At 42.0% G+C, this 21052-nt stretch overlaps 2 protein-coding genes across 4 annotated transcripts in view; both read right to left on the bottom strand.

The window, feature by feature from the left end:
• STRN (striatin) overlaps window positions 1-1661 on the bottom strand; it is a 68855-nt gene extending 67194 nt beyond the window's left edge. The window contains exon 1 of one of the 3 annotated variants that reach the window (XM_066178577.1): window positions 1327-1661. In XM_066178577.1, coding sequence (XP_066034674.1) covers window positions 1327-1632 — 306 coding nt within the window. In that variant the 5' untranslated portion in view covers window positions 1633-1661. The remainder of the gene's footprint in view (window positions 1-1326) is intronic. The other 2 variants (XM_066178576.1, XM_066178578.1) reach the window with 2 other exon arrangements.
• Window positions 1662-3022: 1361 nt separating this feature from the next.
• HEATR5B (HEAT repeat containing 5B) overlaps window positions 3023-21052 on the bottom strand; it is a 57965-nt gene continuing 39935 nt past the window's right edge. Inside the window, exons 29-36 of the mRNA XM_066178579.1 lie at window positions 20491-20751; window positions 19589-19716; window positions 19258-19402; window positions 14530-14799; window positions 12571-12795; window positions 10475-10626; window positions 7328-7541; window positions 3023-5729 (exon numbers count right to left, since the gene is read on the bottom strand). Coding sequence (XP_066034676.1) covers window positions 5425-5729; window positions 7328-7541; window positions 10475-10626; window positions 12571-12795; window positions 14530-14799; window positions 19258-19402; window positions 19589-19716; window positions 20491-20751 — 1700 coding nt within the window. The 3' untranslated portion in view covers window positions 3023-5424. The remainder of the gene's footprint in view (window positions 5730-7327; window positions 7542-10474; window positions 10627-12570; window positions 12796-14529; window positions 14800-19257; window positions 19403-19588; window positions 19717-20490; window positions 20752-21052) is intronic.

A 21052-nucleotide genomic window follows, 5' to 3' on the forward strand; every position in this document is an offset into this window, starting at 1 on the left:
GTCCTGTAAAATAGATATTTTTCTTCAAAGCAATATTTGATATCTGTATCAGCTACGAATACACGTCAAGATATTTATGGGCCTCCACCGGATGTACAACACGTGAGGTTATTCCTATACATAGCTAAGCTAGTAACTTTCTACACATTATTTACTGGATGTAGTGAATAGAAATATGATTCAGTTACTAACCAATTTCTCATTGAATCATGGAAGTGAAAATAAAAATCACTCTCTTGTTCCCATGACCACTTCATTCAAATTCCTACAAGGGAACTCTCATTAAAGAACATCACATCAACCACTCTTCTCAGAGCAATTGTCTGACGTTGCTGTAGAAAGTAAAATTTAAAAGATGGGCAAAAAAAACCAACCCAATAACCAAAAAAACTGAGAAGTGGTTTGCATTGCTAAATCAAGAGACTCAAGACTCTCTTAACAAACCCTGTACTTTCAAGGAAAGCCATAGAAAGAAGAGATGGACAGGAAGACAGAGACAAAGAAAGGAGACCTAAAAAGGAAACCCGTAGACACTTCAGTCTCAAACACGGCCAAATGAAAACCAACAGGGCTACTAGCAACATGGCCAGCGTTAAGGTTTAACACAGGGATTTTCTTGTAAACAACACCAAAGAGTAACGAAGGTTGTATTATCGACTGTTATTGGAGTTAATGCAACGTGCCCATCACTGAACTATCTGACAGCAATGGCTCTAGGCCAGCAGCTCACAAGTTCTTTAACCACAAGATCGCTATCAGCCCTTTCATGTATTAATGAGCGTATCAACCCCATCACTTTTCGAACCAAAACACTACATAACGTGCCCCATAGCAGCGAAGGGGATCCACCCGGACCCGCGGGCCTGGCCCTGTGCGGGCGGGGCGGCACCGACGGCCGGGGGCAACCGCGGCACAAGCGGCGGAGCAGCGGCACAACGGGGCCGCGCCGTTCACCGGGGGCAGATTGTAACAGGGGTTATGAAACTGGTGACAAGTTGGGGCGGTCGACCTCGAGGGGCACCCGGAAACTCCGGGGAGGCGGCGAGGGCGGCGCAGCGCGCAGGGGCCGCTCCGCTCCGGGCCGGGAGGGCCCGCTCCCCGCCGGCCCGGCCGCCACGTCCCGCCCCCCGCCCGGCCGCGGTGGGGGGCGGCCGCCCTCGGGGGCAGCGAAACAGCGCGGCCGGCCGCTCCCTCTCGGGGAAGGCGACAAGCCGTGGCAGCGCCCAGGGCGGCCGCCCCCCTCCGGCTGCGGAGATACGGGGGACACGGAGGGGGAGCGGCCGCCGGAGCCGGGGGTGTGGGGGGGTAGAAGGTCGCGGATGTTACCTGCAGCTCCGCCCGCTCCGCCTCCCACTCGGCGCGCTCCGCCTCGAAGCGGCCCCACTCGTGCTGCAGGAAATGCAGGATGCCCGGCACGCTGTATTGAGCCCGGGACGCCGAGAGCGGCGCGGCGGCTCCGGAGGCTGAGACTCCCCCTCCTCCGCCGCCTCCTCCTGCTGCCGCCGCCGCGGCCGCCGCTGCCGCCGCCTCGCCCGGCTCCAGCCCCGGCCCGCCCGCCGGCGGCGGTAGCAGGAGGGCGTTGTTGTTGTTATTGTTGCTGAAGAAGACGCCGGGCCCCGCTTGCTCGTCCATGGCCGGGCCGGGTCCGCCTGGCTCGCCGCCGCCGCTCCCGCCGCGTCCCGGCAGCAGCAGCAGCAGCAGCAGCAGCAGCAGCAGCAGCAACAACCTGGGCGCGTCCCGCCCGCCGTCACCGCCTGACAGCCGCCCCCGCCCGCTGCTACGGTGGCCCGGCCGAGACAGCTCTGGGGAGCGATTCGCCCCGCCGCCTCGCGCGGCGTCCTGGGAAATGTAGTTCCGCTGGACGACGGGGAGGATTCCCCGACCGCCGCCTTCTCCCCGCGTCGCCCGCAATTCCAGGGATGGCGTTCGGAGCGCTGAGCCTCAGCGCCGGCACGTGCGGTCCGGTCGGCTGGGCGAGGGCGAGGGAGCCGGCGGGAGGGGCAGGGCAGGGGCAGTCCCGTGCCTGCAGCGGGAGCACAGGTTAATGGTCACCTCCACCTCCGAGCGGGATTTGAACGGCTTGGGCTCTCCCGCAGCCCGCCCCAGGGACACGGGAAGGGCAGGCGTCTCGCAGCAGTTCCACGTGCTCCGGTCGGGCCCTGCCCTGGCAGCCCCGGCTTTTCTGCTTCGTCCCTGTTCTGGGCAGCGCTCGGCCTCAACCTGCCAAAAGTTGGAAACCCTGCCCAAGGCTGTAGGGGTTTCTTGAACATGGTTTGCAGCGTTGGGAAAGAGAACGACACATTTTTCAGAAATTGCCACGCTGCCTGTTCCGCGAGGAAAGGGAAAACGGGAGCCTGTGGGATTGAGGGCGGATGGTATCGGCAGCAGTGCCCTCTCCCCGGGGCATCAAGGAGCGAAGCTGGGCTCCCTTTCCGCGCCATGTGCGCCCCAGCAGCAGAGCCTTGCTGAGGGCAGACGAACGCGCCGCTCCATCGGGCTGTGCCGAGGGCCAGGCGCCAGCATCGTGTAAAAGATGCCGTGTGCCACCGAGGCGGTGCCGTGAGGCTCCCGAGGGACGCGCCCCGCTTGTGCCATTTGCGCCCTTCGCCGCGCCCTGGTCGCACCAGGAACGCCCCGCTGCCTTCTCGAGCAGCGGTTCCTGTTTCTCCGTGGCTGTCCGAAACCACAGCCGCCTGCTTCGTAATCCTGCCCGCGGAGTTTGAGCTGCGGCCGGTGGACAGTCTCTCTGGGAAAGGCCACTAAGGAAGCTTACACAGAGCATCAAGAGAGTAGCGGGGAACGGGAGCGAAAACACGGGACAGGGAGCGTGATCAGGGGGACCTCGGCAAGGAACCCGTGCAGAACAAGGTTCACCCAGAAAGGAAGGAAACAGCAGAGGGAGAGATGAAAGATATGAAGGGGAAGCGGAGCAAACAGTTCCATTAAGAAGCACATTTAAAAGGCCATTGACAAAGATGAAAAGGACAGTGACAAACAACAATAAGCACTACGGCCATTTCAAGTTACTTCAGTTTTTTTAATCAAATGGAATTTGATGCCAAAATATTGTGTAAAACCACATGATTATAACTTTAGTATCAGGAGCAAGCAGAGAAGCAAACGAGGACTAAACTGGGGAAGGATGTATACAAACGAGAGTTGTGCATGTTGTAGACAGCCACACAAAATACAAAGAAAAACCTCTCCCTTCTCTATCCCTCTACATCTATCTAGTGCCGTTTTCTCTTTTGCTAACGTTTTTCTATTGTCCTACTGACTTCTTACACTTCCTTCCCCGCATCTGAGTTTTCAGACATCTTGTCAACTAGAGTCTAACCAAAACTTAAAAGTGCTGAGATAAAACTTAAGGTGAACAAAACATGATTACAGACAAATTTTTTTCCAAGAAGTCATTAATTCCTAGACTACCTGGTGGAGGGGAGGGAATCTAAAACAGGTTATAAACTTGTTTTCTGTTTTACTTGCAAAATGTTTGTGTTGAATTTTGAACTGGACAAGTTTCTTTAATACTTTCAAATGTTAAACTGGTTCAGAACTTCTTCAAAGTAAAACAGATTTGAAATGCTGGAAAGACTTATTAGAAAGGGATGTATTTAAATCAAGTTAATTCCCACTACCTATAGTAAGATGAAAAAACTAGTGAAGGTACTTTCCTTCTCACGTACAGCACATTGTTTTTACTTCTGCATATATCTTTTCTCCTGTAGAACAATGGAACAAGACATCTTTAGGAAAAAAAAGGAGATTAGAGTACGCACCACTTGCTGTGTCCTCACTTTAGTAATAAAACATTCACTGTGAAATAAAAGCATCTCTGATTTTATGTTAAATACTTTGCACACAGCCAACTTACCATAGGGCAAAAGAGCATTGTCTTGACCATTTTGCATAGGTACTCAAAGGGATATTAGATAAGGTCTTAGAGGGAAATAAAAAGCCTAGAGGCAAGTATCTATGCAAAAATAGTGAACTACAAATATTTTAAGCAGATATTAATCATATTCAATTCTATTTACTATCCCATTGTTATATTTGAAGTTTGCATCTGAAATATGCAGTTTTTACAGAGTATACAGAGAAACATCAGAGATGAAACTCAGCAGGCCTAGTGGAGACCTCTGGTTATGTTACTTCTCTCTATAAAGCAAAATGTATAGAAAGATCCCTATAAAAGCCCATAAATTCAATAGCTGCGCCAAAAAATTCATGTAAGCCAGTCTTGTATACACAAGAAAATACATGGTTCCACACTTCTGCCAATAGGAAGGGTGAGGCCTGGCAGCAGACAAACACTGGGAGTCCCTGGCTGTGCACTGCAAGGTTAGCACAGCACTTGAGCCCTAAGCCCCAAAATCTGCACATCAGATGTGAGGGGAGCCACATGCTTTTGAAAAAACACCTGTTAGGGGAAGAAAAAACTGGAGGAGCCTGACTCTCACTTGTGCTCTGCCCCCTGAGTCAGTACAGTGCAAAGTGCTCCAGTACCTCTGCCTGCAAACTTGAGCAAGGACTACAGGTATGATGTATCCAGAAAGTAAAATCTAGCAGGAAGGTTAAATACCTAGGAGTCTGGACAAAGGGCAGAGCGCTGACTCATCACATATTCAACCAGTTGCTGGCAGAACTGGGAGACTGCAAACACAGAGCACTTTACCAGGGCCAAGATCTACACCTACAAAAACGCAGATAGAAGGCAGTTCTCTTTATAAACTCAGTTTCCAGTGCATTCTTTAAAATTTATATTCGAAGAGATAGGGGATTAGATTCTTTGCATCCTTTATTCATTTTCAAGCATGGAAACGGATTTGAAAGAGATACACACCACATAAATAAGGACAACTCATTAAGACAGCATGCTTGATCATTCACCTTAAGAAAGGCTGAATAGTTTCAATTCTTTTGTTGTGGGGTTTTGGGGGTTTTTTCATGCAAGCTGAAACAATCTACAAAGTCCCTTTCCCTACTATTTTTTTAAAAGGAAAAAATTCATACTTCTACACTAGAAATTTCCCATGGTTCAGGGTAAGTACTTCATAACAGTTTTTCCTCTTCTCTCCGTCCCCACTGTGTTAGTGTGTTGGCACAATGGCAGGATAACAATCACCAGTTTTCAAAAATACTGGAGGGTTTGAGATAGCTTTTAAAAATAAATAAAACTATTTAGATACAGAATATTTTTTTTTGTGGATAATTTATAACAGAATTCATAAATATGATCACAATTTCCTAAAAATCTATACAAATACAGGTAACACCACTTCCCTTGTAATGCATGGATTTCAAGTAATTACACAAAGCTCCATTAGACAGCCTTTCACATACAAATTACACAAAATTAGACATGTATGCAGGGATAATGTAATGCTTCTGACTACTTAATGGTCCAAAAATAATAAAAGTAATTCAAAAAAAGCTAGTTTTCAGTTTAATTGTCGGGGTGGAATGTACTGTGGGTGGTGGTTGCCTAGCAGCTGCTTTTGCTTTGCTGGCCTGACTTGCTCGGACTGCAGTTTCTAGACGTGTTTTCAATTCAGGAGCAGCTCCCATTACTGTCTTGAAAGCATGTGGGTAAAGTGGACCAATGTGCATTAGATTCTGAAGTGCAAACTCGTGAAGATCCTTAGATGCTGTAGATGCAGAAGCAAAGGCATTTTCATTCAGTAAATAGGAGATCAGAGTGGGAACGAGAAGGGCAAGCAACTGTACTCCTAAAAATGAAAGAAAAAGAAATGTAATTACCACATCAGAGAATGAAACAAACAAACAAAAATTATCAGTTACTAGACAGATAAGGGCAACATTGTTTTCAGAACTGACATTAGAAACTGTAATCAAAAAATTATCAAATTAAAACAACCGAAATGTAGATGGCTTCCTGTGCTTTGATCACTCGAATCTGTCTTACCAGGTTTAAGATTTCTATGATTGCTCATTACAGTCATGTTGATCCTGATGGTTATTTTGAGATGCTTTTGCACCATCTGATTGCAGAGCATTGATGAAAGAGTGTAAGATGTAGAGTGCCTATCATACTAAAGGATTTCAAAGCACTTTTCAGGCAGACAGAAATGTTATTCAATTGAATCTGACTATCCACCTCCCCAGTGAGCATAACTGAAGTGATATCAGTGTGCAAGTGTTCATAAAGAAGTCAGGGACAGCTATTTGCTGTTATTTATGTTGTATTGGTCTGGGAGATCCTAATACAAAAACTAGCAGGGCAGCTATGCTTCAGCTAGCATGACCTAGTTATGCCACACCCCAAAATGGCAAAGGCATCAAGAGGGTTGACCCTGAGAATAAAAAGGCAGCTAAACTTAAGCAACAAATTTTTGTACCTAGAAAGAATGTAAGTACACTTTTGAAATATGCAACCTGGTAATTGTACATTTTAAGCTCAAAGAGGTTAAAAATTAATGGTAATTCATTTAACAAAATTGTTTTAGATTACCAGAGTATTAATTATTTTCCCTTAAAGGTTCTGACTAATTCATACTCATGGGGTGATTGTCTCCAGCCAGCAAAAAATCAGACATTCTGTTTCCTCATTTGTTTCAGTTACTCTCTCATTTTCATTTCACTTGTGTTTCAAACAACTGTTCCAGAAGCAAAATGAGGTTCAAGAAATTTAGTATTTTATCAAAAAAGAGAAACTCCAACAAGGAGTGTGTTGGGGAAAAAAACCCACAAAAACCAACAAAAAAAAACCCTCAAAAAAACCCTACCCAAAACGAACAGCAGTATTTTTATAAGGAACTTTTTCAGCATTTGAAGTTAAATATCAAAGACAGTAAGACTTCAGAATGCACATTGTTTCAGTTGAATAATAACTAACTCAAAGATAAACTATAAATAATATATTTTATCTAGTGAATCTTGCTTCATCTACAATCAAGATATTCTAACCAGTACAGTTCAATTTCTTGGGCTCTTTAGATAAAACTTGTTGAGCTGGTAGAAGCAACCTGATAAAAGTCTACTAAAATAATTAAAGTTAACAATGAGAAAAAGTAAATTTAAACAGCATGAAATACAAATTTCCAAACAGAATAAAATATCACTCGCTACTGCAGTTCATGTTTAGATATTTTTCCTGCAATCACCAGAAATGCAAAGGCTGCAGCATATCATACTGTACATGCTATGCAAGTTCATGTATACAGAAGTTCTAGCACTGGAATTACAAAAGCATGTTGCACACACAGTCCATTTGTGACTATGGCATTAAATTCCTAACTGCAACATTTCTGATGTTCAACATTCTATTTTAGCATTACTCATTCCTCTAGAAATCCTCAATACTTACTATTCTGCTCCTCACCAAGGGCAACCAATGTTTCAAGGACTTTAATTCCTTCCTGGACTGCTAAAAGCTCCAGATTGTTGTTCGGGCGGCTCCTTTCCACAGCTTTCAACTTCTCAACCATGATAGGGGCCAATGAATGAATATATGGAGTTGACAGGGCACGGTTGGTGTGTTGGAACACAGAAAGCAGAAGCTGGTAACACTTGGCTTGAACCTAACCAAGATAAATACATTGACCTCAAAGTTATTTGTTAACTCAGGGAATTAATCAACTCTGTTATCTCTGACTGAAAAAAAAAACAAAAAAAAAGAGACTACTAAATGGGAAGGAAACATACTAAGTAAGAGGAAAGCAGCAACACAGCCCATCTAATAAAGCATTATTAGCCCAGTGTTCAATAAGAGGAAGGCAAATTAGAAAGAACATGCAGGTACTACGTAGCAGAAACAATATAAACTCAGAGAAAATAAAGGCAGAGTTAATATCATACAAGTCAGTCACACCAGTTCACAGTGAACTACATCTTTAAGTCTCAGAACTACCAGCTCGAATAGTAGCTTAATCTTCAAAATCGTGATATGCTATTCCAATTCCAGAAGGGCAACACAGCCCAAAAAAATGACTCAGAACAAAGTGATCTTATTGTTCTAAAACAAGACAAGGCTGTAGCCAAAAGTGTCAGGCCTGTCCATCCTTGCTTCTCATTCTCCATTTTGTGCTGCTAGTAGCTTAGGATTATATGTGTAGCCATATTATGAGTGATCACAGAGTGCTCTCCTCATCCTTCCATTTTATTTTTTATCCTCCTCCCTCTCTGTGGAAAGCAGAGATTATTAAAGCCATGGTTTGGGAAAATGACTCACTGATGATCTTGTTCAGATGAATTTATGAAAGCATTTTTGCGGCCATACAAAGATCTTCCTCCAAAGTCCCACACAAATAACTCAGAATTTTTGAAAAGGTGAAGCCTCACAACAAATGTGAGGATAAAACATGGCACATGTTTTCTAACTGCACCCAAGTCCTAGCAGGATGAGTTATCAAGCACATGCTGAACAGAAATGTTCTAGAGGAAGTACTACTGCACAAAATGATCTGTGAGAAGATCGAGATTACTGGAAACACAGATATATAAATAAAAATATTGAATAAAAAGCATAGATCGTAAAAACTACGTTTAAGAAAATATGAGTTATGCAGCTCATATTACTGTTAATTCAATGGTATACAGCTGCAGGTTTTCTATACAATATTTAAGGTCAGAAATAATAACACTTCTCATATCATTTATATGCTTTATAGAAGAGCTCCACAGAAGAGCATTTTTCCTTAATGCCTTATTCATCATCATCTTTGACCTTTTCAACAAATTTTACCTCTATCTCTCCATACTGTTACAAATAATTCTCTTCTCTTTCTGTTTTTCTTTAAACCTCATTCCTTATTAGTTGTTAGAGATGATTAGATTAGCCTTTGAAATAAGGAGTAAAAATATTTTCTTTAAATGCAGCCATATTTCAAAAGAGTTTCATGACTGCATCTGACAGCAGAATTTCATCCAAGCTTTTTTCCTTTGATCTGTGTAATATAAAACTTTGGACTATTGTGCATTCATGGAAGTCTACAAAAACTTCTGAAAGGTAAAATCAGAGCTTCTTCAAAGCGTAAGAGTCACACTCTCATGCAAAACTTGCCCAATAGCACCGAAACACTTGGGTCTCTCAACTGAGTTATTTTGTTGGAACAAAAGGGAATTGAGCTCACCAGACTTCTGGTTATTACTATACATGATATTTGACCTTTTCATGTGGTTATAGTTTCAAAAATACTCCTGTATTTCTTTTAAGCCATCAGTAGTTTCTCTGGAAGAGTCTTCTCCATAATCAGTTCAATGCACTTAGTACAATCACAATCATGCTTTTATTACAAACAGGTGTCTCATTACTGACTACACCAAGGAGTATTTTACATTTAAAAAGCCAGAATGAACACACAAGTATTACAGAGTATATGCTCTGCACATCGGTGAGAAGAGAGTGGACACCATCTGGCTGCTGTCCAAACTTACTCTGTGTGTTACAAAAATAGTGGTGAGTTCCAGCTGACGGGCAGCTTTCCAGCAGGGTAGTGGGCGAGAGACAGCTCTCTCTCACTGTTCATGTGTTTGTACAGAGCCGAGAGAGTATGACACAAAAGTTTCGCTTAATACAACTGACATTTCCATTCACACAATAAAATTCTAAGCAGCTTTCCATCCAGAGTCAGGCTTAGGAATCAACTGAATTTTATGTTCATGCTGAAAAACACCTGCCCTGTACAGAGAATTATCAGTCTAAACAGGAATTTTAAATGCTTCGCCGTGACCCTAAATGCATCCACATTTTTTGCGTGTTTTTCTTCTCAGGAATCTCTGCAGTGTTTCTTTGTGGAAACATCATAGATTTTTCTCCTTAGCTTCCACCTGCAGATCTGTATACCCATTCAAACTGATACATACATGGCTGGAAAAGTTAAGCTGAACTAATCATACAGCCCATTAGCCTGCTTAAACCAAGTCAGTCTACAACTTTTTAACTTTCCTCTTCAATGACAAAATAATTCAGAAGGTATTTCACAAAGGCAAGCCAAAGGGCAGAAGTGAAATCATGAGACAAATGAATCATGATCTGTAGATGTCCCGACGGTGCCACAAAATTGTATTTTTGCTCACAAACTGAGTTCTGTATGAACACACAAAATAAGCACAGGTTTTGCACAAAAAGATATAAAATTGATCAGAAATGTGGGCTGTAATTTTATCTATGGAAAAATGGTTTAGTTTGTATTATGAAAGATCAACACCAATGTAAAAATGTCACCCCTCTATGGTAAACAACCTTTCCATCTGATACAAAGACTGGTTTTGCCTTTTAAAAAGCTGAAGCCAAGAACCTGGCACAAGGTCATAAACACTTTATCTAGAAGCACTAAGTTTGGGTTATTCTGCTCGAGTTTCAATAATGTACTGTTGAAAATTCTAGTTAGCTTGACAGCAGTATCTGTCCCTGAAGTAAAAGCATCACAAAACATTCAGGAAATGTGTTAAATATATCACAATTAGTTTCTGCTGGCTGCATATCATTCGCATTCCTATAACATGATCTTACCCAAGGATCAGAAGAATTCAATGCACTTCTAAATCTGTTCATACATCCATTCTGTAAAGACTGCACTCCAATTATTTCAGTGCTTGCTGACCAGAGGAAGAGAGCAATAGCTGTAAGTATGCTTACTTCATCAAGAAGAGGTTTAGAGGCTTCTGAAAAACAAAACCAAACATGCTGTTAGCTTATTCCAAAAAGGCTTTAGCATTTTTAGTAAAAGCCAGTGAACACAGATAAACTCACAAAGAGGAAATATATGTACTTGAAATTATTTGCAACTGGACATGCATTTACTTATTACAATATCATTATTGACTGTGACTGACAAAAATCTGAGCAACTCTAATTTAAACAGTCGTTTTAATAAAGTAAGTAAATCTTTCTGAAACTTAGTATCAAGGAAAACATCATCACACACATACACCTTCTCAGACCACGTCATGCTTTTTGCTTTCAGTGTGGAAACAAGAGGAAAAAAGATCCTTTCCCCATTAAAGATCTACTTTGCTTTTTAAAATTATTATCTTCAGCTGATACAGCAGAGTAAGAAACAGATATCCAGCATGGCAACAACTTTTACTTAACATGAGGTTTCACAGAACAGACTAGGTGATCTGAAGCCAACTGTCATCAATTGGAACAGTCCTACTTTAATCTTTCTTGCTTTTTAAATAGCCTGTACTTGCCATTGTCACAATTTTTTTTTCCTTGCATGAATAAGTTCTGTCTTCCCAGATCTCATTAATAAATTCACAACAGGAACAAAAATAGGTGTATTTATATATAAACTATTATAATAGATATTAAAAGCACTGTTCTGCGGGTCTGGTTGGTCCACACTGTGCCTCTCAGAGGAGAGCAGAACCAAAGAAACAGTATATATAAAGTCAGCAAAAAAGAAAAACAGCATGACTGCCCTTTACAGACGTCAGCTGGTCACTCAACTGGCTTAGCCATAATGTGAAACCTCACTTCAAAAAACTACTCCAAGCATTTTAAGTGACTTTTCTTACATTATTTAAATTATATTAAATTTGCATTGTTTAAATTTCATTGAATGATGAGGTTTGAAACTGAATGCAGTGCACCTTGCTTAGATTTTTGTGTGTGCGATCTACCACACTTCACAGAAGACTGGAAAGGAAAACACTCCTCTTGCAAGGAACCAAGGAAAATTTCTGAAGCCTGCAAAAAGGCCTCCAGCCAGTGATGTTTCTGGGAAGAGGGCCTGTGAAATCTCTACAGTAACTAAAGGCTGGAAAACAAGAGCTGATGTGACAAATCAAATTAGAAGTTTGGCTTGGTTAACACAAACCTAGTGATCTTCCCCCTTTGGACATTTCAGAATCATTTGCAATTACCTCCTCTTTCCCCATCTCTCACATGAGTAACTCCATTCAAGCCTCTCTCCACTCTCTACAAATGGCTCCTTGGCAATGTAATGGGATGTTTTTCTTGCTAACTACCACCATGCAAATGGAAAATCTTTGTGTCTCTCTTTTGCTAACTATGCAGCCAGGACAGTACATCTTTTTCACTTCTTGAAGGGCAAGGCAAAGCATGTATGTGAACCATAAGAGGTTGTCTGCAGTTCTCTGAAGAGACGGTAACCATTGTGCTGGTGAGTAACAGGGATTTTTTGGCCAGGATTACTTTCTCACCAAAGAAAGCTTTTAACAGTGTTGTGAGTATCCTACTCCAGTATGAACCTTGCCACAATTATCTGTGGCTGTCTTCCCACTCATTCACTTTAACACTGACTGTCATTAAAAGTAAATGACTTGTGCCAGCATAAAACCTGAGAGGCAGGGGCTGCCAGATGCATTGCAAAAGGGAAAACTTCTAACTGGAGGTTACAATCAACACTGTCAAAGAAAACAGACCAAACAAGCACAAATCTGAGGTGGGAACTCCTGACATATAACTACTTTGTTAAAGTCAATGTTGTGCTTTTCTTCAACAAAATCTATTAAGCAACTAAGGAGTTTTGCTTGTTCAGGTCTTACATTAAGTTATAGGCAGATACCATACTTGCCTTTTCATTACAGAGAAAATCCATTTTTCTTGAATTTTACCTCCTGCACTGGGAAAGCACTTACCAGGCTGAGAGTCTTCCAAGATAGATGCCAGAGTGCTGCGGATAAGACCCGTCCATTGTTTCTGAGTTTCATCAGTCTTGACTGTTGGAAGAGTAACAATAGTTTTTATCCCTTGAAGAGCTGCAGTGACTGGAGGTGGGACCTGATTATCTGCTGACTTTACAGCTGTTTCTTTCAATACCCTTGTTATCAGAAATAGGATAGTGGGTAAGATTGTCATACACCCTAAAAAAAAAAAAAGAAAAAAAAAAGATAAAATAGAATTTCTAAAGTGTGATAGATAACCTCTTTGTCTTTCCCAATATGGATGTGTACGGCTGGAGACAAAGGAGATGAGATAAACTGCAATTCAGGTGACAAGTGATATGTGTCCTTCAACATTCTATCACCAAATTCATTCATCAGTACTACTGAAATGTATCATAACACAAGTCATACAAGCCAACAATTGAAATGCTGCTGTCAGTTCAGAAATGATGATTTAGCTATTAAAGCTTTGTCCTACATGGCATGTGATATATGGTATGTCATCCAGATTGCTAAGTACCTTAAAAAAGGATCTACATGTCACTAGGGTCTTATGAACAGCAAAAATAAGAGGTCTGGAAACAAGTATCCAAACTAAGTTACAGCACTTTCCAAGTAAGATGGTGTGTGGTAAAAGCCGCAGAGGTGAAGTAAGGAAGCTGTTTGGGTGTCTCAAATCCTGGACAAAGGCTGTAGGAGTTTCAGTAACACATGCACACTTTAAGCCCCTACAGGACTGAAAAAAGAGAGCTGTTGGGTTTAGGCATGCAAAATCAAGTCACGCCTCTTTCCATATCTCTTCTATGCTTCATTTTCCCACACCTGTGGAAACAGAAATCCTGCCATTTTCCTGCTTCTGGGAATACTGTGAGGACAAATACATGAAGTAGAACAATTATGACAGGAAGGGGCCGCTCTTTAAACTAACAGTAGTTTCTGAGCTACTTATAGTATAGTGGCCACTTGCCAAATACTGGGAGTAACACCTCACTCCAGACAACAGAGAAGTAAAAGTTACTCTTTTTGCCCACCCTCTTTCTCATCACCCTGACCAGAAAAAAAAAAAAAAAAAAAAAAAAAAGAATCAAATAAAAACAGGGCATGACTCCAACACTCAAAGTCTCTTGTTCCTTAAAGAAGTGCAAGACACAAATTCACAAATTTCTGTTTGAAGACAGGACATGTTGTCTTTTGAGCATAACTTTGTCTAAATATGTTATTTGCAGCGCATCTCATTAGGGGACCAACTTTAAAATGTCTTTATCTGTATGACTGGGTGAAACTTCCCGAAGATTCTTGAGACAACAGTTAAGCAATTTTCTCTCCAAAAAGCAAAAGTCAAAGAGCACAGCTTCCCATGTAATTGTGTTCTTTACCCATGAACTTCACTCAGTGCAATTATCCCAGCTTACATACATCCTTTGTGACAGTCTTCCTGGGCAGAAGAAAGCTCCATTTAGTTTATAATCACATTGGGAATGACTGACAACCAACGGCTGCAGGCCCAAGTGTACTACAGATGAATTGTGCTGGTTTTCCCTCAGTAGGATTGTCTTTCCATACAGCTGCCGCTTTTCATGAACTTTTCAGGAATTTAATTATCTCCAAAATGTCTCTGTTCTTTAACAATATGACTAAAATTGCCCAAAAAGTTTCAAAAGCATGAAAAAAAGGGGGGGGGGGGGGGGGACCAATAAAATCAGATTGGTACACAGCTAATTTCCTCAGCAAATCTGCAGCACACACGCAAACTAAAAATCAAATTTCCTTTATGCTGCTCACTGGAAAAGCCTGAATTTTTATTTATTTAATGACCTAAAAATACTTGTTAATAGATGGCCCTTAAAGCACTCACAGCACTATATTTACAGTTTGTTTTGAGCATCATATCCTCACTGTGCCACTCACACATACTCTGTTCCAGTGCCTTACCTGCTGGAGAACACAGGGAAGGCAGGTCAGACAGAATATTAACGGTGGCAGCCACGAGACGTGCACTTTCCTCAGAGAGGTGGGATTTGGCAGCTACATGACTTGGAGAATCCGACACTTTTGAACTCAGATGGGGCATGTGTCGTACCAGGATAAACATGAGCAATTCCATGGCTGCAAAGACTAGAGATTTTCCAGGCACAAGACCACCGCTCTCACCTCCCTCTCCTAAAGCAAGCGGATTTTCTTTTTCCTCATTATCATCTTCATCTGAAAAAGGGAAGAAATGTCTTAGGAGACAGTTAAGATCCCATACCAAAGATCACATGACACACTCTTCACAAAGAAGTTAAAAATCAAGAAGAAAAAGTTGCTTTACAGTAAGAGAGGACAAGCATGGCTCATGTCAGACTAAATTTTAGTTAGAATGACTTAAAGGAGTTTAAAAAGCCTTAGAAGTATTGTGATTGCAACAATACTTACTAAAAACCATTCTAGAACTACAAAAACAAATGTAGTCTTGCGCAAAATAAAACTACAGTTAATTATTTTGCTTCTCTTAAAACTGATCATAAAATTAACAGGAAACAATGCCAAATAAACAGCCAGGATGATATTTTTTTTTATTTAATAGCGATTAATTAAATGTTCCCTGACAAAATCTTATTCTAGCCTAAATTGATTATGAAATAAGAGAACAGAAAAGCACTGTAGGATTCTATGTCTGAGTTCATGATTTGAGTGTATTCAGTTCAAAAAGTCTCGCTTTTGATGGCAGCTTAGCCAGCTGCAGTCTTTCCTTCTCCCATTAAACAGCAACAGAGATTCAGTAAGTCAAAGCTGGCCTGAACTACCCCTATAGAGCTCCTATGAATTTAAATGATTGCTACTGTTATCACATTCATCAATCTGAAAAAAGCAGCTTACTGGGTTGACAGTAAACAATTCCATTAATTCATATGAAGGAACAGAGCCTGCATTTTCAGTTGTGCTGGTTCCTCAAGTTCCAGCAAAATCTTCTCTCTGTTTTTACATGGAAAATGGGCAAAAGCTATCGGTGGGTTTTTTAATCAACAGTACATTGTGCCAGATTAAGATAGTAATTTTCCTTATTAAGAGAATATTCTTCAGGGTTTACTTCACTTCTTTCAGGTAACAGAAAACCTGGCAGACCTACCCAACATAACCATATATCAATGAAATATTTGCCAGGTTGCCTCTTGGAAACTAACTTACCTAGCCAAAGATGGAAACAGTACATCTAATATGAGATTTTTAAAGAAATGGTAAAGGGATGATTGAACATCCATGACTGTCTCTTAAAAGGAAGAGGTCACTAAAAGTACCTCAGAAAGTAGCTTTCAGACTGCTGGTCAACTTTTCAGTATCTCCAAGCAGAGAGATACCACAACCCTGGGCACCTGTTCTACTGCATCACCGCTCCCACAGCGCCTATTTTTTTCCTTGTATCCCATCTGGATTTCCACTGCTGCAGTTTGTGTCCATTCCCTCTTGTCCTTCCACCACAGGCCTTTCAGAAGTCTCTGGATTGGCACTGTTTTTAAATCCCCTCTAAGAAAGGAGATTGCTATTCTATCTCATCTTAACCTTCTCTTCTGCAGACCAAGTTCAGCTCTCTCAGCCTCTCCTCACAGGTCATACTTCACCCCCCTAAGCAGCTTAGTGGACTTCCACTGAACTTCCTTCATGTATGTCAACATCTGTCTTACTCAGAATGAGGAGGAAGGGCGAAGAAAACTAGGCACTGCTCCAGATCTATCTTCATAACCATATCCTTAATCCACTGGTCATGCTTTTCTCACATAGCCCAATAACAGAGCTATCAGCACTGCACAGGTTTCACACCAGAGATTCACACGCACAAGTCATCATCTGGCAAATCTGCTATCCAATCTGTCTGCTCACCAGTCCATACCAATGCACATTCCATCCCAAATGCAGGATTTTCCATTTGTCTTTGCAGAACTTCAGCAGGTTCTCAGACCTGCAGTTCAAAATTCCCCTAAACGGCAGCAGCACCCTCCAGCACACCCACCATTTGTCTAGTTTGGTATCATCCGCAAATTTGCTGAGGGGATATTCTCTCCTATCTGTCCTAAATGCTCAACAGTATCAGGCCCAATACTGATCTCTAAGGAACACCAGTTGCAACCAGCTGCCAGTCAGACTTGAATCACTAAACTCCGTTCAAGCACAGCAGTCCAACAAATTATTCTCCTACTTTTCAGTCCACATCACTTCAACTTGACAATGATATTGTACAGTACTGGGTCAAAAGCCTTGCAGAAGTCTAAGTAAACAATATCCACCACACCACCTCCAAAGCCAGTTATTTCATCACAGAGGGTGATGAGACATTAATTGCCCTCTGTCAGTCTGTGCTGTTTCAAATCGCATTCTTCTACTTAATGTACTAAGAAGTGGTTTCAAAAGAAATTTACTCAAAAACCTTTCAACAAGCACAACAGGCTTACTGGCAAGTTCACTCAAACCCCACCTCACATCTTACTCAAAGTTAGTCACAGCATTCTTGCCATTCATTGGAAAGCCTTCTTCAGCATCACAGCTTTTGAAAGGTGACTGCAACAAACTTAGCATGTAATCAGCCAGCTCCCTCAGATGCATCTCATCCAGTGCCAGGGTATGGCTGGCTTTTTTGTGAGCAGGCCCTAACTGCACACTCACCTGCTGTAGCATTGCCCTCCCCTAGGCTTGCTCATTAGACACAGACACAGGAGGAGCAAGCAAAAAAGATAATAGTGCCGTAGCATTTTCTCTATTGTGTCTTGCCATTAGATCACCCAATCCATTCAGCAGCAGGTCCAAATTTCCTCTGCTGACAACGCATCTATAAAAGTTGTTCTTGTCACACTGGACATTCATCATCAGTCTCAGCTCCACCTAAACTGTGCTTTCCCAGTTCCACTCCTCCATACCCACAAACTCTTCAGTAGTCTTCCTTGGCAGCTTGTCCCCATTTCCAACATCCATACACTTTCATGTCACATTTGAGCTCAGTCGAAATTACCTGTTCAGCCAAGTCAGCCTCCTGCCATGATCATTGTGAATGAGCTTTATTTTGTCACCAAAGACAAATGTTCCTTCTTCTGCCCTTCAGGAAAGCTTACCACAAGATCTCAGCTACAAGCTTCCTGCACAAGCCAAATTCTGCCAAGTCAGGCCAAAGTTTTTACTCTGCTGCTCATATTTTTTTCCCTTGAAATTATGACCTCCGCTATCACACAGCTGACACAGCCAGAACTACCATAAACCTTCATAACCACTTCTTCTGTATAAGTGCAGAGCAAATCCACTGAGGCCCACCTTTATTTGGATTGTCCAGCATGTGGACTGAAGAAGTCTGTGCTTCATACACTTCTGAGTGTTAGCCTCCAGCAGTGTCACCCTTCCAGCACATGACTGGATGGTAAAAGCCTCTCATGAGGCTCCCATAGCTTGACTGGAATGTTTCTTTGGGTTGGTTTAACATGGCTTCATTCACCTCCCCTTCTTGATTAGGCAGCCTGTGGCTCCTGACTGCTATCACCCTTCACTTCCTTTCAGTGTTATCAGTTCCTGTCAAAGCAGGACAGCTGGCTCCTCTTCTCTTGCCAGATCTCCACAGTGTTCTTCAACTGGATATCTGGAGATAGAGCCTTTTGCTGCTGGAAGTCACAGTATTGCAGCTGCTACCTTCATGCAAGCATCATCCTCCAGGGCCATATTCCAGAACAGCCCATGGCTGTCTCTCCTGAGAAACATGGGATTTCAGCTCCTGCATGTGCAGGACCTCTCTGTGAAGAACATTTCTCTCCTCCATTTACCTTTCCTGACACCACGGAGTCTGCTCACCTTCACAAGCATTTCCTTCACAACTCACAGGTGAGACCAGTGTCACTTCCAGGCCAAACCGCACAGACAAGCCTCTGGAGGACAGGCACATCAGCATTTTCATCTGAATTTCAAACCTGGCCATTAGGCCTCTGATGAGCAGAGGTGATTGTCCCTCAGTCAGCAGACTGTGTTGATGTATGTCACCACCATCATTATGCTGACTCCAGCAGTCCTGTACAGTCTTGAGCAGCACTTCTGGGCAGCATGAGCATGCCTTTCCATGCCAACTGCCTTGCTCCTGTTGCACACCCTGTTCCCAGAGCTCCTGGCAGCTGACACACCCTGAGTGCCCTGAATGTCAGTGAAGAAAGAACCCAGGTGCAAGTCTGCTCCACTTCCTGGCGAGATCTTCTGGGCAGGCAACTTTTCATACTGGTTTCAGGAGCAATTCACTCACCTCTTGAATGTCAGTAGTGCCAGAGACACGCCACAATATCATGTACTGGTAGCTAAACCATTAAACTTCAGAAAAAAGGTAAATGAAGTGCTAAGGAGGCAGTCAGTAGAGAAACATTAAGGAAACTGAGCAAGGTATTAGTAAGGGGCGTGCTGGGTATAATTTGCACCACTCTTACTCCAGAAAAATTAATGAAAATCATGACATGAAATGAGAATGATCAGAGGAAGAAAAAATACACCTTACTAGAGTTAAGAAATCAGCAGGTATTTGTGAACACAATCAAAATCATCTGTGGAATACACACATTTTCCTCCTCAGTGTACCCATATTCTAATGCAACCGAGTTCCTTTTCCAATATGAAAAACTGTTGCTTATTTACTCTGCAAAGCAAGCTGTGTTTTCAGAATCTTACTTAGCGTGTTCCTTTTTTCCTGCAAATAATCTTGAGCTGCTCTTACTATCTGCTGGACAACTCCTGTAACCAGTAGCTGTACTGAAGGAGGATCCCAGGTCAGGAGGAGTCGGTGAAGCACACTCAAGAGTTCAACACCAAGGAGCTGCAGTGAAACAAAATACACAGAAAAGCATTAATTAGGACTAAACAATTCCTAATTGTTATGTCACTTGCTTATGATGAACAAATACATTTCTCACACAAAAAATAATTACAGCTCTTGTAATCATTATAGATGAAAGACCACGACATAGGAAAAGCTGATTGTTACAACATGCTCATGCATTACCTGATCCTCTGCAATATGGATCCTGGCACAAGGGGAATCCAATAAAGTATGAAGTGCTTGTAAGCAAGATGTAACATGCTCTACAGGTTCTTCAGGTCTTGGGGAACACAGAAACTGTATACTAACACCTGAAAAGAGCAATAATTAAAAAGAATGTTCACATGACCATAAAATCAAGCTTTCTTTTTATATTTTTTATAAGTATAGCAGGTTCTTAACAACTTTAGAAAGATAGCTGTTTTTCTCAATTCTTCTTCCTTTCAATTAAAAGAGAGTCTTTGCAGAAGAATTGTATTCGCTTCCTCTTCTGCATCATGTCTTCCCCAAAATTTGGCAGGATAAATAATACACAGCGACAACAAGCAATTTAAGATTACTGAACAGAAATCCATACTTTGTTCTAAAGACTGCTGGCCTTCCTCAGAATAAGAGATTATATCCACCACTTTGTTGTTAGGTAACAACAAAGGAAAACAGTGAATGCAACTCACAGATGAGAAACTAATGCAAAAGCTATTCCATGTGACTTGCCAAATATCAGTCTCTACTAAGCAGTGTTTTTATAGGGGTGTGTATTTTAATTAACCTCACAGCTTTTGCATCTTTGAAGCATGACATTTTGTATCATCTGCATTATACTACAGTATAGAACAGTTCCTATTCATTTTATTCAATTACATAAATCACAATAACCACACTGACAAATATTCTGTCAAAGCTACAAAGAACACTGAAGGCAGAGAGATAAGAGGGAGGATGAGACATAGATTTTCAAAACTTTACTGTCCAGACATGTAATGAATTTTAAACTTCACAGATTTCAAGGGAAGTATCTTCTCTCATTTTCATCGCATTTCATACCATAACGTGCTGCTACTGAATTCTACACTTGTAACTCTTACCCAAAATTAAGTGCATTCGATCTTTGTTGATCTCTGGCAAAGATTTAGTGGTAGGCGGAGTTCCAGGTGTCTGGTTTAACATAATGGATGTAGCACGTTTCTGAGAATTGGGCATTGCTGCAGCAGTCTCTTCTGTTGACTCTGACACGTTAAATCCTGTACTGTTTAGCCAAAGTGCCACTGCATGTAGTATAGGAGCCCAGGAGTTTCGGTAATGCAGTCTAGCTGTGTCAATAGTTTCGGGAGTGTAAAATGCTCCTCCTGTTAAATTAAGAAAGCAAAGGTAAATTCTGGAGCTCTCTGCAAGTAACAGATAAAAAGCATGCACTCTAAATTCATCAGTGTATTTATTCTGGGTGTGCTTGATCACAAATATGATCAGGTACAATACTTGTCAGTGGCAGTACATTGTAATTCTCCCTGGGTAGTAGCAATATTAGTACATCTCATGAGAAAGGGCGCTGGCCTCAATAAAGTAGTAAGCAGAGAGCAAGAAAGGCAGGCACAGTCATCAGGCCTTGCAGCACTTTTCATGTAGATCATTCACTCTTAATTCATTAAA

The sequence above is a fragment of the Chamaea fasciata genome, unplaced genomic scaffold, assembly GCF_029207755.1.
Source record: "Chamaea fasciata isolate MVZ Bird 193981 ecotype frontalis unplaced genomic scaffold, bChaFas1.0.hap1 SCAF_3, whole genome shotgun sequence".
Classification (NCBI taxonomy): Eukaryota; Metazoa; Chordata; class Aves; order Passeriformes; family Sylviidae; genus Chamaea; species Chamaea fasciata.